General features: G+C 36.3%; 3 protein-coding genes across 4 annotated transcripts in view; 1 reads left to right on the forward strand and 2 right to left on the reverse strand.

Moving 5' to 3' along the window:
* LOC132187328 (uncharacterized) lies at nucleotides 1-7,802 on the forward strand. 2 transcript variants are annotated; one of them, XM_059601612.1, is made up of 18 exons: nucleotides 1-147; nucleotides 1,130-1,357; nucleotides 1,631-1,697; nucleotides 2,446-2,629; nucleotides 2,957-3,009; nucleotides 3,430-3,518; nucleotides 3,831-4,067; nucleotides 4,352-4,416; nucleotides 4,841-4,901; nucleotides 4,980-5,097; nucleotides 5,202-5,283; nucleotides 5,394-5,466; nucleotides 5,545-5,606; nucleotides 6,109-6,204; nucleotides 6,353-6,507; nucleotides 6,592-6,688; nucleotides 7,237-7,314; nucleotides 7,390-7,802. In XM_059601612.1, exons 1-18 carry the CDS (start codon nucleotides 141-143, stop codon nucleotides 7,495-7,497), a joined length of 1,860 nt encoding a protein of 619 aa, XP_059457595.1. In that variant the 5' UTR covers nucleotides 1-140; the 3' UTR covers nucleotides 7,498-7,802. The 2 variants fall into 2 exon arrangements, with proteins under 2 accessions (XP_059457595.1, XP_059457596.1); XM_059601613.1 differs by lacking the exon at nucleotides 1,130-1,357 and having other exon boundaries at nucleotides 3-147.
* Nucleotides 7,803-8,124: 322 nt separating this feature from the next.
* LOC132188797 (GCN5-related N-acetyltransferase 4, chloroplastic) lies at nucleotides 8,125-11,557 on the reverse strand. The gene is made up of 3 exons (XM_059603334.1): nucleotides 11,147-11,557; nucleotides 9,822-10,224; nucleotides 8,125-8,688 (listed from the first exon to the last, which is right to left on the reverse strand). The coding sequence occupies exons 1-3, from the start codon at nucleotides 11,325-11,327 to the stop codon at nucleotides 8,364-8,366; spliced, it is 909 nt and encodes a 302-aa protein (XP_059459317.1). The 5' UTR covers nucleotides 11,328-11,557; the 3' UTR covers nucleotides 8,125-8,363.
* Nucleotides 11,558-12,293: 736 nt separating this feature from the next.
* LOC132188059 (uncharacterized) overlaps nucleotides 12,294-16,062 on the reverse strand; it is a 4,556-nt gene continuing 787 nt past the window's right edge. Inside the window, exons 2-4 of the mRNA XM_059602470.1 lie at nucleotides 15,583-15,695; nucleotides 14,366-14,723; nucleotides 12,294-12,847 (exon numbers count right to left, since the gene is read on the reverse strand). Coding sequence (XP_059458453.1) covers nucleotides 12,540-12,847; nucleotides 14,366-14,723; nucleotides 15,583-15,695 — 779 coding nt within the window. The 3' untranslated portion in view covers nucleotides 12,294-12,539. The remainder of the gene's footprint in view (nucleotides 12,848-14,365; nucleotides 14,724-15,582; nucleotides 15,696-16,062) is intronic.

The raw sequence follows: 16,062 nt of genomic DNA on the forward strand, positions 1-16,062 counted from the left end.
GCATATTCCAAAGGGCATGTTCGAGAAAACAACCTCGTCACCCTCCAAGTCACCACACGTATACACCTACTCTTCCCCTGTGTTCTCCACCGGTACGTCCGTCGCTCACTCCAGCTCTTCACCGAGGAAATCGAAGTGAAATGGCAGGTAAAATTATTGAATTATATTTCCTCTAAATCTTACTTTTCATTTCGTAACTTTCTGATTATTTGTTTTTAATGTTAGTGTCTCTGTGTTCTTCTTGATCAATTTGATAATCCGCTAATGGCTCCTGTAATTAGTCGTACTGTACCGTTTTATTAACCCTAGGAAAGATCAATTTTGTTTTCTTTCCATTTTCATTGATATATGTTTGTTTAACAATGGAAATTCATCTTCAACAATATAAACTTCTGTCAGTATCTCTAATTGCAAGTGTGTTTCTAACCAATCAAGCAATAAAAAGAAAAGGGAATCAAGAAAGAAAACCCGATAGCTTGGTGAGCTTAAATATGTTTTTTTTTTTTGGATGAATAGGCTTAAATATGATTGCTGGATATATGGTTTATTCTTGTTAAAAAAACAAGGAGGGTTTGTGATTTATAAATTTACAGGTTTTTCTTAACTTACAAAAAGAAAAAGAAAATTTGAAGTAATAAAAGCTTTAGTTCGTGACACCAACAGTGGAATGGGGTGGGTTTGATAATGTTAGTGTAAAGATCGGACATTGGTCTCAATATAGTTTAGTGAGTTTATTAGTCAGTAATTCATGCAGTTCGTATTTGCTGTTGTTACTGCCAAAACCCACGTTGTTGGTAGGAATGGTTTCCTTTTATTTATCTAGCCTGATTTGGTCGAGAGTGAAAAATTATGTTTGATAATGGTTTTGAAAAGTGCTTTTTGGTTTTGGTTTGAAAGAGTGTTTTGGCCTGACATAAAGGCGAGAAGTTTTTTTGTTTGGTTGGGTCCACATTTGAAAAGTGTGTTTGTGTTTTAAATTGTTTGTTAATAGTTTTGAGAAAAGTGTGTTTTGGCCTGTTACTAAGTGAGGCTTTTCTCTTGGAGATTGTGCAATGCTAATAACATAACAAACTTTTTATTAAGCATTGACGAGTATGAAGTCTAATAAAAATTGCAAATTTGTATGCAGCAATGTCGGGGAAGGTTGTCCATAATGTTTTTGTATCACAGTGCTACCAACAGAATAGGCAATTCGTCAGCACCCAATATCAAAGGGACTGTTGTGCCCCTCATGTGCGCACCTTGCTTCCCTTTCAAGGAGGGAAGTTGGCATGGACTGGCATCTCTTCCATGCAATTGCGCACCTTATCAAAACACCGGAGTGGTTTTGTTAACCGAGGAACTGTTCACTGCAATGGTCTGTTCTAGACTCTGACTATCCAGGTTGATATTAAGTGCGGACTTAGAATTTCTAGGCACCCTTAGAGTACTTACATTTTCCTTTCAATTCATCATCTATCAAATTCAGTCCATCTTTCTGCATGGTTGTGCATTTTCATCTTGTTATTGGACTGGCCTTGTTTGCGAATGATGCTGACTGTATAAACTTGTTATCATCTTGTTTTCTTTTTTCTGAAAATTATTTTTACAACTTATGTATCGATATTTTGCATTTGGAATTTTCTTGCAGCTGCTCCCACTACTTCTGCGGTGCCATCTCTTGACAAAGTTGATTTCTTGAAGCTTCAAAATGGCAGGTAGAGAATGGTGCCACGATAGCATGTTGTTAGATTTAAAATATTATTATCTCTTGGATACAGGGCAGTTTCTGGTATCATTAATTAAATTATTTTTATCTTCTCCTATTTTAATCCTATTGATAACTGTAAATGACCAATGGTTAACTGATTTGCATTTGCTTGCCTTGATCTGAAGTCCAATCCATGCCAGTCATACTTTAGGGAAAAGTGTTGTCTTTTCCGGCTTTACAAATGTGCTCGTGTCATGTTTTGTTTCAAAACCACGGTGCCCACAGGAATAACTTTTAGTTTGAAATTTATGATTGTTGAGTAGTCTAGAGTCCTAGACATGCAGAAGAGTCTGAACAATGAGACAGTATAAAATGAGCATACTAGTAAAAATATCAATTTCCATAAATCTTTTAGTGTTATGTAGTGCTCAAGCACTGTTTATACCTAATATGAAATGATGAAAGGATATGGTTATCTGATATATAGACCATATTGCAGTGCAACCACCCTATCAATTTGTTACATCTAATGTAATGCCCGTATTACCCCCTCAACTATACAAAATCTTCAATCTTCAACTTTCAAATATATAGCTCGTGGTTGTATTCAATATATAGCAGTAGTAGCTTCCTGCTGGTCTTATGGCCCAATATATTGCCTGTGTTAATTTCAGTTGCTCTGGCCCATTTTTTGAGATGGTTTTCTTTTCTTTAATTTCCAAAATTGGTTTACTTATGGACTATTATGTACACAGTGATATACGAGGTGTTGCTGTTCCTGGTGTTGAGGGAGAGCCTGTCAACCTCGCTGAACCTGTTGCAGTAGCAATAGCAGCTGCCTTTGCTGGATGGTTGGTGGAAAAAAAGAAAGCTGATGGCTCTCGACGTTTGAGAGTTTCCATCGGCCATGATTCCCGAATATCTGCACAAGTTTTACAGGTTTCTTTCCTGAATACATTAGTGTCTTTTGGCTATGCAATTTCACCAACAGTTTCTACATAAAATAACATTTATCGTGTCATTGTGTTAACCAAATTTGCTTGTGTTGTTTGTTCTACAATGGTTTTGGTGCTTACATTTCAATGATAATTGTTCTTCTTTTTTGGCTGATGTTTATAGTTGTTGAATTTTTCATAATGCTAGAAAATACAGAATCCAGTCTTTTGGAAGAATCTCTTTTACTACCTCCAACTGTTAGGGCATATGTATTTAGAAGATTTTAGTATCTACTGCGTACTACTGACAATGTAATAATATAACTTCCAGGATGCAATTTCTCGAGGTATTGCTGGTGCTGGCCTGGATGTTGTTCAATATGGGTAGGTGATATTTTTCTTTGTTTTCTCTTGATCTTAGTGTTGGTAGATGCTGTAGGATCTGCTAAAATCAAATATTTTTGTCCCATTTGAGTCTTGCCACTGGCTGGATTTACCTGTCTGGCCTAAAATGTGGACTTTTTGGATTGGAGTCATATTTGAGACGTATGTCTATTTAAGTGTTGGCTGACCTATTGTTGATCTGAAAGCCTTGGTCATGTCTCTTGTAAATGGAAAATTTTCTGTCTTTGGTCTTATAAGTTATAAGTCATGGCCATGCTTTAAATTGTACAGACGCCATAGTTTGCTCAATAATCTATTTACCATGTGTCAGGTGCATACTGTGATCAGGGATGCCTCTATTTTTAATGTTGAGGCTGCTTATGAAGGCCTTGTTACCGTGTTTTCTTTGCCTTTTTTTAGATTAGCATCTACACCAGCAATGTTTAATAGCGCACTTACTGAAGATGATGAGTTTTTATGTCCGGTGGATGGGTCCATTATGATAACAGGTAAATTACACATATTTTTATTCTGTTAGACTGTATGTTAGCATTAACAAACCTTTGTTTTGTGTCTTATTGGCAAAGCTCTCCCTTTATGAGCTGAGCCACTTCTTTTTTGGCTGAAGTATCATATCTCTAAATTCTTAGTGACTCGTTGATCTCATTTCCATGCTTCACAATTTGCAGTTTTTACTGAATTTGGGTTTACTTCGGATCTTTATAAAATTTCGAACTTCTAAAGTTCTCTCCCTCTCTCTTTCTTGGTTATGAGGTTAATTTTACTTGATTAAAATTCTAAGTTGTATATTCTGCATGCAGCAAGTCATCTGCCTTACAACCGGAATGGATTTAAATTTTTCACAAATGCTGGAGGGCTTGGAAAAGCTGACATCAAAGACATATTGGAGCGTGCTGCAGATATATACAATAATTTTACGGAAAATGGTTTGATGAATTCAAAGGAAAAAGCTTCTGCATCAATAAGGAGAGTTGATTACATGACCATATATACATCTGATCTTGTAAAAGCAGTCCGCAAGGCTGCGGGAAATATAGGTATTATCTCAAGAAAATATTTCATTGAAGTAGAAATGTTTGAGATTAAAATCATGTTCTCCCATTATTTGAAGCTCATCGTTGATAGAAATTATTATAATTATTCTGTTCCCAACATACCTTGATTGGTCTTGCATATCTACAAATAGTTTCATCATTGTAGTTTGCTGTAACGAGGACATAATCGCTTCTTTATATTGGCTGTTTCCTGAGATGCTTTGACCTGTTGCTAATTATTTGGAATTGTTACTTATCAAAAAATTATTTGGAATTGCTACTTGCAGAGAAGCCATTGGAGGGATTCCATGTAGTTGTTGATGCAGGGAATGGAGCGGGAGGATTTTTTGCTGTAAGTTTCCATTGCAATCTTATTTCACTTTTGATTGGATGGAGACAGATATATATAGACAGTGTTTTACACATTACGGCGTAGGATTTCTTATAGCCAATTATATGGAAGCTTTAACATATGATTATGGGCTTTCAGTCTTGAATTTGTAAAAACAATCTCCACTTGCCATTGTTGCCACTGTTGTTATTATCATTAATTATTCCAGTTCTGGTGCTCATGGAGCTTCAGGTTACTAAATAGTCAACTTGAAACTGTTGAATAGCATTGTTATAGTGTGCTTGATATATATTGTGCTTGGTTTAGTCCCCTAAAGGTCATTCATGAAATATGCTAGATGATTCATTGAGCTTTAAGTCATGTATACTACTATTCTTATCTGATTGGAGTGTGATATCCATGCTTTATTTCAATGGTTTATCAGGCAAAAGTGCTTGAGCCTCTGGGTGCAGTTACTACCGGTAGTCAGTTCTTGGAGCCAGATGGTAATATTTAAAATTGAAAAAAAATTAGTTAATTATTTCAGATTAGTATTTTAAATAAAAAACTTATTTTGTGATCAGGTTTGTTTCCAAATCATATTCCAAACCCGGAGGACAAGACAGCGATGAAAGCTATAACTCAGGCAGTTCTTGATAACAAGGCTGATTTGGGGATCATCTTTGATACTGATGTTGACAGGTAAAGCTCTATTTTTTTTTTTTTTTTGGACTTATGAGATCATCTAACAAGCTCAGATAAGGTCTAATATCAAGTAAGCTTCTTTTTTTTTTTTCTTCTTTTAGATCTGCTGCTGTTGATTCCACCGGCCGTGAGTTCAACCGGAATCGTTTGATTGCCTTGATGTCTGCCATTGTTCTTGAGGAAGTAAACTTTCCTGTTTCTTGTGTCTCAAGGACTGTTATAGTTACATTTTTGACTCGGGTCAATATTTTTTTTTTTGGCTCAGTCTTTTCTGCCTGTGTTTTTTTCTGTAGCATCCTGGAACAACTATTGTGACTGACAGTGTGACTTCAGATGGTCTGACCACATTTATTGAGAAGAAACTTGGTATGTAGGAAATCTAAATAGCCATATTGCTTTATTGCTTCTCACATTGATGTGTTAATCCCTTGCAATTTCTTCCAGGAGGGAAGCACCATCGGTTCAAAAGAGGTTACAAAAATGTCATTGATGAAGCTATTCGTTTGGTAGTGCACTTTTCTTATTTGGTAGAGTTTGATTGAAATTCACATTAGTAGGAAGTTAGCAACAAAAATCTTGAATCTGAGGCTTAGAACATGACAAGCTTCTTGGTCCTTGCACATATGTTTCCTGTCAGAAAATTGTGACTACCAGCTATAAAATGGGTCCAGCAATAAGTCTGGTCCATCTGGTTGTTTGCTGTCCATTAACAGTTAAATTATTTTGCTGATGCTTCATTAAGGCCTTGCATTGTAAGATATGGAACTTCTCTTTTTGATTCCAAGCTGACTAGCTTCTACCATTATTCTTTTTAATAAAAATCATTGTCCTATGTCTTCCTTTGATCAACAAATTTTATTTTATTATTTTTTTTTTTTCTTACGTTAAACCATACTGAAAATGGAAAAGTGAATCTCAAAAATGTGGTGTGCCGAGTTGTAACGTCTAGCTATAACCTCATTTCTTATTTTAAGTTGCTTTTAACTGAAGTAACTGCGCTGCTGACAGAACTCTATTGGTGAGGAGTCACATCTGGCTATTGAGACTAGTGGTCATGGAGCTCTGAAGGAGAATCACTGGCTTGATGATGGTGCTTATCTCATGGTAGACCTTTTATATAACATTTCATTGAAGTTTCTTTTTGCATACTTGGTCAGCTGTCTATTGATTGGCCAAAACTCAAGATGCGTATATGATTACTCTGTTTAATTATCTCTCTGTAATTTCTTTAACCCTGTGGAAATATTTGCAGGTCAAAATCTTGAATAAGCTTGCTTCGGCCAGAGCTTCAGGAATGGATGGTGGCAGCAAAGTGTTAACTGATCTGGTACAAGGTCTGCAGGAACCAGCTGTTGCTGTAGAATTGAGATTGAAGATCAATCAGAATCACCCAGATCTTAAAGGAGGGTATGATACAGTATATGATTTCCGTCTATAGCTTTCTTCCTGTGTGCATGTGATGTGGAGTCACTGATAAATTTAAGCGTCCAGATCTTTCCGGGACTATGGAGAGGCGGTGCTGAAACACTTGGAGAACTTTATCGAATCAGATCCAAAGCTTCAAAAACCCCCTGTTAATCACGAAGGGGTAAGCATAGCCCATGTCTTATCAAGTAAAACAGAAAATAAAGAAAGAAAAAAATAAAGCTCACCCCAAATTAATATTAACTGTTCAAAGCATACTTGTTATAGATGCAATAATGACTTTGATGCTGGCCATGACTAATTGGAGACTTGTGACATTAACATTCACGGAATATTTGCTCATCCCTTTCTCTTTCATGTGGTATTAATGCTCCTCTACTGTCCTCACAAATTTTTTCGTATCATTTTACTTCCACAAAAGATGGGGAAGAGTGTCTTCCTTTTCATTATTTATGATGTTTTTGGGTTTTGGAAGCTAAGAAATAAGATTTAAGTGTTCATGACATGCATGTTATGTATGGAAAGATTCAGATAAATAATCCTGCAAAATACTTAGTGGAGCAAATTTATGAGGTGCATTGATTTACGTAGTAGTCAAATAACCTGGTTTCTTTTTTAATGGTTTTTCTTTGTGTTATCCGCACATTTGTCATTATCATCATATCTATTTGCTCTATGACTTGTGTTTTTCGAATTTGCTCATGCAAATAGGTTCGAGTTTCTGGCTTTGGGGGATGGTTCCTTCTTAGACTTTCACTTCATGATCCTGTACTCCCCCTTAACATCGAGGTACACAAGTATCAAGATTCTGTCTAGGGTCATTATTTAATTATATTTAACTAATTCAAAATAAATACTCTGTAGGCACCAAGCCATGACGATGCTGTCACACTTGGACTTCTTGTGCTTGCTGCTGTTAAGGAGTTCCCAGGTCTGGATACCTCTGCCCTGGATAAATTTGTCCAAGTATAGGCTTCAGAACTATTCAAGCACCAAATCCATTGGCTTCATCGTCATGAAATGAGGTACCCCCTTTTCAGTGCGGCTCATCTGCGAGGTAGCTCTGTCAAATGCATGCTACAGGAAATTCTGCTCCAAATAGCACTACAATGTTCTGTAATAAGTGTTGTGAGTTTATGAGTTATTCGAGCATAGAACTAGAGATATGAAGAATGTAAAATCGATGTCATCATTGTCCATTGTAATACTATCACAGTTTTGGATTGGTATGCCATGTGCTCAAACTTGTTTACTCATCAAGACTATGATGGGCATCACTGGATTCTTTCTATGATTGGGGGCTCATTTATGTTTGCAATTTGATTTTAAAACGTGTGATTTAAAAATGTAATTTTACAAAATGCAATTTGACATTTAAAATCACAGTTTAACCTTTAAAATTATAAATACACCTCTTTGACTACGATTTAAAAACACATTTAAAAAAAAAAAAAAAACTCACTCCCAAACAATACATTTTTAACAATTTAGTTTAAAATCATACTGCCAAAAGCACTCTGAATCACCAACTACACAACATTTGAGATGCGCCAAAACAATTATACAAACTAAATAATTGCTGAACAAGGGGCAATAAAGTAGAGGAAAGGAGCATCAATATGCTCCTTGATGCTCCTTATGAACTTGAATGTAACTTGTGATCGCTTTACAAGAATTGTATTTACCATACATACCAGTCATGGCACAATGACAACACGGCTCCATAAAAAATACATTTTGCTACATGATTGGCAGCTAATTTCTTCAGTAAATCATGTACATATACAGCAAACTAATCTCAATCATCCTACACTTTAGGCTTTCTATTCTAATGGTAATTACCCTTTATAACTTTTCACATGTTCACTGGGAATATAAGCAGCGGCTGAGGTGTTTAGAAGCTTCATCATGAAGCTGAACTTCATATCCGGAGAAGTCTTTGGCTTGGGCCACTTTGCTCCTTCTGGCACCTTGATACATCTGAAACCTTGGCCTTTATACAGGTTTGTGGCACCGGGATTGTTTAAGTCACAGTGCAATGCAATCGCCCGGCATCCCCAGCTCTTGGCTTGAGCCTCAGCCTTTGCTATGAGCTTTTTAGCTATTCCCTTGCGACGAAATCTCTCTCGAACTGCAACGTTTGATATATATGCAATTCCGGTCCTGTGATACATTCGTCAATGCCGCACTTGTGAGGAATCACTAATAAAATCAACCCTACAAGTCAACAGTCTGCGCATTTTACAGAGAAAGTTATAGATACAAATTTGAAAGCCAGGCTATAAGAAATATTATATGGAAGAACATCCAAGCCCTTTAGATTGTTGTCAATATATTCTCTTTTTCCCAGGTGCAGGATTTAAATTTGGTAACTGCAAATTTGTAAAAGCAATAACTACTTTATGTCTGCATAAGAGAGAGAAACATGGGATGTGATGAACATGGAGCACGAGAAAAGAGTGTAAGAGAGAAATATGGCTAAATTTATCAATTCTTAACTCTTTGGTTCGACTCTTTTCACCTGGTTAATTATTGTCCTTTTACAACATTTTAGGCAAATCAAAATATGACAGCAAAGTTGGGGCATTCCCTTTCTAACAATATAAATAAATATCAGTTTGAATTATCAATAGCTACAGAACCACATGCAGAACATATTATCAAATATTATTGTTCTCTTCGAAGAATATAAACATACAAAAGAAATCCAAAACACAAAAAATCTCATGAAATTAGCAGCAATGCATCTAGTTCACATCTAGCAAATCAAATTCATGTAGTATTTCAGTTATGAAGCAGATAAGTGACTAGCAAAGGACTGACCATATACAATAATGAAGAAAAATGATGCCACATAATGGCCATATTATACATATAGTTGTACACCAATAGTCATGGCTCTTGAAAGTTAGTTAATAAAGCTAATTCAAATCAGTTACTGGTCAATCTAGAGTAGCACTGGTGGATGCCTCATCAAATAAATCTTCTTGTCAAGAGATGGAATCGTTTGTTTCTTATGTGATTCAATTGTGTCAACTATAGATAAACAAATGATGGTTTTCAGATAGTAAAGATTTATGGGCTATGGTAATCTAGAAAGTCATTCACCGTAATCAGATTATGAAAGGTGATATTTTCTTATTTTATTTAAGGTTGCACAAAGTCATCAACCAACAAAGCTTAAAAAAACAAGAAAATGAATTTCATTGTGAGTTTAGGTGATGCAAGCTAGATGGCTCCACAAGGTTTTACCAGTCCGATAAAAACTCACAACGCCAAGAGTGTATGAAAATCACCTTCTCTTCCGAAGTGGTCCTTTCCTTGGAAGGAAATCAGCCACAGTATCCACTGTTAAAATTCCAGCCACATACCCTTTATTAAGACATAATTTCCCATCAAAACTACCAATTTTGAAATCTTCATTTCCCAAAAAGAAGGTTTCATCAGTGGAGCTACCATTACCAATCACACCAACCAAACAAGTTCTCCTGCATCCATTAGGTACAGAGAATCCTGCTAGCATTGCCACCAGCCTGTCAAGCCTAAGCACAAAATCTAATGGAAAGGAGTATTCAGGGAAGAAGGACCTGCAGTGAGTCTCAGCCACTTCCCAACAGTCCTCTAACCTGGCCTCCCTGACAACAATCTCGGGATACACAGTGGGAAATAAATCAGCCACTTGACTGGCTCTGCAAACTCCTGCACCCAAAAAATAGAGTTAACCAAATAAAACCTGAAGGGCCCAAGTGCCCCTAATTATTAAACTGAAATGATTAGGCTCTTTTTTTTTGGAGGGGGGGGTTCTATTTTTTTACCATCCAAAGGAGCAAGAAAGGATAAAAAATTGCATCACGTTTGTTGTAGAGGGTATTTATCAGAAAAATCTAACTACACTAAATTGCATACAATGCAGCCGCTATTTTGTGCTATTTTTGAGGAATGGATCCTAAAGATTGAAAACGGGAAACCATTTTCCACCATTCCAAAGAAGTACAGTGCTGCCATGAAAATGGATCCTCCATTTTTTTTTTTTTTTTGTTAAGGTAGGAGAACTTTGCCCAGATTAATTGCACATGGATCCTCCATTGCTGTGCTACAACACACAAGAACAATTAATTGAAGATTTGATCAGATTTCAACATCTGTCTTCCTGCTAGTACAGTTTTTAACAATGACAGGCATAATTTATCTAAGACAGATTGTCGTACAAAAAGCCTTTGATCAACTTAATTCCTTCTTCCTCCTTACGCTGGCAATTAGGAAAAGTTAAAATGAAAGATGGGTTTCAAATTAACAATTCTATCCACTAATTTCTCATCACCAAAGCAATTAAAGAGCCCAACGATTGCATCTCTTCATTGAAAAGAAAATTCAGGGTTGCCCATAACTGTGATACAGAACAAATTGTACTTCTTCTTTAAAAGCTAGAAGCCATAGAATCACTTCATTCATATGTTTAAACCCCTCAAAAGAATATATTACAACCTAAAACTTAAACCCACGAAATACCCAATAGTTCCGGCGATGTTTCAGATCCAACGGCATGTAGTTTAAAGGAACAAAAAGAAAAAGCTTCAAACTTTTTGCATATAAACACAAAAAAAAAAACATATCTGGGTACCTGATTTGGAGGGAGAGGAGAAGAAAGAGAATTCATGGGAAGAGCGAGGAACCCTAGAAGGGAAAGATGGGTTCAGTGGTTTCTTGAAATTGAGATTGTTGTTGAGACAAGACGAAGTTCTGGAGTTGTTTATGGAGGTTGAGGTTGAGGTCACCGAGATTCCCAACGGTATGCTCCGCATTTCTTGGACGACAATTTCTCTCTCTCTCTCTCTCTCTTTCCCGACAGACTCGGAGGTTCCTTTGGTTTTTGCTCCCAGGCAACTCGGACTGACGAGGAGTGAGTTGCTACGCGCCTAGCCTACTTATCACACTTGTGTTGCTGACTGAACTCTTCAAAATGGACGGATTGGGATCGCACGTGTTAACTAAGATACTCAGGTGGCCTTGGGAGTGACGATGCCTAATCCAGAAGAATGATACTACACACACGTTCTCACTTTTACACTCTAGTCTTATTATTATCTTTTTTAGGTAATTTTTAAAATTATCATTAATTCAAAATCTAATAATAATGATTCATCCCAAAATCTAAATCAAAATCTAAATCAGAATCCTATAATGAGAGTGATAGTGTACGAATGAAAATGTGTATAACTATGGGGTATATATTGTCCACCATAAGATAGGATTGTGATATGCTACAATTAATTATTTATATTGCATATAATATTATAAGACGAATAGTTAATGTGAAAGGACAAATGGACTTCACGGACAACTTGAACATGTGTCCAAACAGCCCAAGCTTGAGCAACCCTAATAAGTGTGAGGTCCACATGCCGTCTCACATGTAAGCCTAAGTTTATTCCTTTCCGTCTATTATGTATGGTTATTTCGTTTAGATGGTGAAGAGGTTAAAGAGATTTTTCTTTTTCTCAATTGATTGGCAGGTTGTGAACTAAATATCTGGTCTACCTCCAGCCGACTCATTGAACACCAATTATGATGCTACGTTTCGTGGAAGATGGCATAATTGAATACAATCTGGTTTAGGAAGCCCCAAACGGGGGAGATGAAATGCCGCTCATTTTGCCAAATTTCCATGTGTTTTGAGAGTTTTTTCTTTGGAATTTGCAGAGGCTTGTTCGTTTGTCAACCAACAAACTCTTTTGTGTTTCTTTCCTTGGGCGAGAGACAGAGAGGGAGAGCAATGCAAGTATAAAAGCGATCAGACGGCCAACAGAAAGTTCAACAATTAAGGGAAAAATAAATAATAAAAAAAAATCTCACCTGTGCCTCTTCTATCTACTCATACATTAGCTGTTTATCTGACAAGCGGAAAGATTTGACTTTCTTTTTTCTTCTACCCTATGAAAATATTAATGTTACAATTTCAGTTTCAGTTAAACTGAAAAATACATTGTGCAACCCTGAATATGAGATTGGGGTCCCTATAAATTAACAGGAAGACTAGTTAGAAAAGCTAGTGTATGGGGAGAAGTGGACTTTCCAAACAGGGAACACCAAGGAGGAAGCTTCAAAAGAACTTGCTCAGTTTTTGGCGTTATTCTGTCCACATCGGTTCTCAACTTCAAAAGGGGCCACCCATCCCCCTTGTGAGACGATCGTGTAGAATTTTTCTTCCAGAAAAGAGTTAGATCAAATATCGTAGGTGCATTCTTCCCTCCAGAAAATTGAATAATGTGCCATCCATCTCCACTGCTCTTGTCACCAAGTGGAACTAGCTCCTCTGAATTTACTGCATTGGAGATTGAATATTGAGATACGAAGAGAATAATGTTGGGTAATGGGTAGTAAGCTAGCAGTCATATGAGGCACTCCAGACAACATAACGGGCAACAGCAACAACAACAATTAATAAACATAAATTTCATCTTATAATGGGGTAGCTCAAAACAGACCAATGTGATAATAGTTGAATAAGGAGGAGGTCCTAACCTAACAAAGTGCGTGCATTATGTGTGCCTACATTACATGCTGTCCTAGAAAACTTTTCCAATAAACCAAATCTCTGGATGAGCAAAAGATTGACATACATTGCATGGCACAACTTGCTCAACACAAGAAATGACAAGATACATTATCAAATCTTTGTGCTAAAGAAGTGGTTTGGTCTTTAAAAATGAATCTATTATACAGGTTTAACATGTGAGCCATTTCTGCCTTGAGGCAAGCAAGGTTTTGGACAGGCTCTATACTATGGCATCAGGATTTATGCTATATGGAGATCAGTTCCCACGTAGCAGAACCCCATTCACAACAGTATTCGTCATCCAATAGACATCCTGAAAAATGAAAATTTCTGGAATAACAATGGCTCCATTTGTTAATGCTTTTTAGAGGATGTTATTGTTTTTTATTTGAAAAGGTGTTTTGATGATTCACATGGTCAAAAGCCTTCTCCATGTCCAAGTTGATAGAATGGGTGATTCCGTTTTTTAATGTGTTGTACTCCCTCAGAGTGAGACGAGGTGGTGAGAATAGTATTTGGTGGATACCATCCAAGAGGCAGAAGTTTGAAGTTTGATCATTTTATCAAAGGTTATCTACTCCGTCTGGTTCATCATTTCCTTGGAAGATCATTTGGAGAGTGAAGGTTTCATCGAGAGTGAGTTTCTTTGGGCAGACAACAGCTCTTGGGAAGATTCTTATTTGGATAACCTGAGAAAGAGAAAAGTCATAGTGGTGGATTTGGCCTTGCATGTGTAAAAAGGATGAGAAATCCATAGGTCATTTTCTTCTCCATTGTAAAGTTACAAGATACTTATGGACTTCAATTTTTTGCCTTTTTGGAATAGAATGGGTTACGCTTAGAAGGGTGACAAAACTGTTGGATTGTTGGAGAGGTTAATTGGCTAGTCCTCCGTTTTAGACGCATGGAGGATGTCCCCTTTGTGCTTAATGTTGTGTTTATGGAGAGAGTAGAATGCACAGGGTGTTTTGAAGTTCAAAAGATTCTCATTAAAAGGGTTTTTTCTTGTATACTTCGTATGTATTAGGGTTGCATCCTTCTGGGCTTTCAATGAAATGCATTACTTATATAAAAAAATATGGTAAAAGTAATTTGAAGTATTTTGTGTTTTGAATTGTTTGTTAATATTTTTGTTTTAAAAAGAGAAAACAAAAGGGAGAAGAAAAATGTTTTACCAAACAAAACCAATGACTTTCAGAAACACAAAAAGGAAATAGCATGACTGAATGGAAGAGTGAAGTTAAAGTGAAATAAAGATTGCACATCGATTAAAGTTCATAGTACCTTTGAACTTGAAATCTTCTATTTCCTCGGTATTGATCGCAAGAACCCACCGTATTGAACCTTTTGTATCAAGTGAAACTTGTGTGATTCTTTCACTACTCTTAGTATCACTATCGACGTGAAATGTGGGAATATCTGATTTGCTCCACCCGCCTTCAGTGTCATCATAGGTCCAACAACCATATTTGACTGAAAAAGTAACAAAATCAACAACTTTCTCTCTACCACATATGAAACCTTCTTTAATTTGTTCCACCTCCTTGTTCAACTTTCCAGGAGTTACAGAAAATAGAGATACATATGAGCTAGTATCTTGCTTTCCCTCAAATCTTCCTGTTGTATCCACAACATGCACAACCTGAGAAGCAAAAATATTTAAAATCTCCACGTACACCCACAAAAAAAAAAAAAACAATAAATTGGATACCGGCATTGAGAAATTAGAATAGGACAAACAAATGGATTGCTGGTAGTTAATAAAATGATCACACTAATTCAACAATAAATTGAAAAGCTACAACACCCCAAAAAAAAAAATAAAGCAGCCAGGCAAGTACATCATCAACTCTTCACTGATATGCAGCTGACCCAAGTCACTATGTTTCAATGTGAGCCATCTTAAAGTGCTGGACTATTTAATGAGAATCAAGTGCCTAGCATCCTAAACATTTTTGTTTTTTGGTGAAAGACATAGTCCCACCCCTACAGTCCTTTATGTTTGTGACTTAGATACAGTAATAGGGACTGACCACTCTGCATCACAGAAAGCAATAAACCCAAATATGAATGCATAAATAATCCTATTATTCCAAAGCCAACTGATAAACTAATAGGTATAAAGGAACTTCAAGCCTAGTGTTTTAGGTCACATAATCGTGACCAAAAGTCAAAATTTAGAAAATATTGCCAACTATCTAGTAAAAATTTCTCTACCCAGGAATGTAGACTACTTTTTTGCTCTAAAGATGTCATATATATGGCATGTAACTAACAATGTCATGGATTTAACTATAACTTGAGCATGTCCAATCTTTTCCAGCTTCCTTCAATTTTGTGCCACAGCTTTTACAAAAGAAATTTATTACTCTTTCTTCTTAACAAGTACACAAATAGATAAGACAGTTTTGTGTGTATAATGCAGAGTACAACAACTACCCCCAAAACAAACAAAATAAGCTGAATAAAGCAAGAGAAAATAGGTATGAATGAAAACTTACATTTACAGCTCTGGCAGTGTCTTCAGTAAATGGCGGAACAATACCCGATAATATGACAGTGACTGAGAGGCCAAACAGTAGGCAAGTAGCAAGGACAATTGATCTTTTTGCACCTAGAAATTAATTGCACACATAATAGAGTTAGATTAAATAATAACAAGTATCAAATCTCGTATATGTAATGATGCACCTTCATAATGAAGAGCAAAGCAAATATGCCAACTTAGGAGAAAAAGAAAACATTTCGTCTAAAACTAAAGCAGTCAAAAGATTAAAAATGTGGACCTATATGGCATCATATATACTCAACGTAACAAGGCTTTAAATCCTAACCACTTGAGATCTGCTAACTTTTGGCATACAACAATTTCTAAGCAAAGGTAAAATATGATGAGCTCTAATTTCTAAACCAAAGTGCAATGTGATGGCCTGCAATTTCTGAACCAAGGTGACATCTGAAGCCTGTACCAATTTCTGTTT

The sequence above is a fragment of the Corylus avellana genome, chromosome ca7 (assembly GCF_901000735.1).
Source record: "Corylus avellana chromosome ca7, CavTom2PMs-1.0".
Taxonomy (NCBI): domain Eukaryota; kingdom Viridiplantae; phylum Streptophyta; class Magnoliopsida; order Fagales; family Betulaceae; genus Corylus; species Corylus avellana.

What these genes read in the sequence shown, in the direction of transcription:
- LOC132187328 (XM_059601612.1), top strand. An exon ending in TCAGTTCTTGGAGCCAGATG is followed by an intron (nt 4,902 to 4,979) that starts GTAATATTTAAA and finishes TTTTGTGATCAG; the next exon opens with GTTTGTTTCCAAATCATATT. An exon ending in CTGCCATTGTTCTTGAGGAA is followed by an intron (nt 5,284 to 5,393) that starts GTAAACTTTCCT and finishes TTTTTTCTGTAG; the next exon opens with CATCCTGGAACAACTATTGT.
- LOC132188797 (XM_059603334.1), bottom strand. Translation starts at nt 11,327, where the DNA reads ATGCGGAGCATACCGTTGGGAATCTCGGTGACCTCAACCTCAACCTCC. An exon ending in CTCCTCTCCCTCCAAATCAG is followed by an intron (nt 10,225 to 11,146) that starts GTACCCAGATAT and finishes TTTTGGGTGCAG; the next exon opens with GAGTTTGCAGAGCCAGTCAA. An exon ending in GGACCACTTCGGAAGAGAAG is followed by an intron (nt 8,689 to 9,821) that starts GTGATTTTCATA and finishes AATGTATCACAG; the next exon opens with GACCGGAATTGCATATATAT.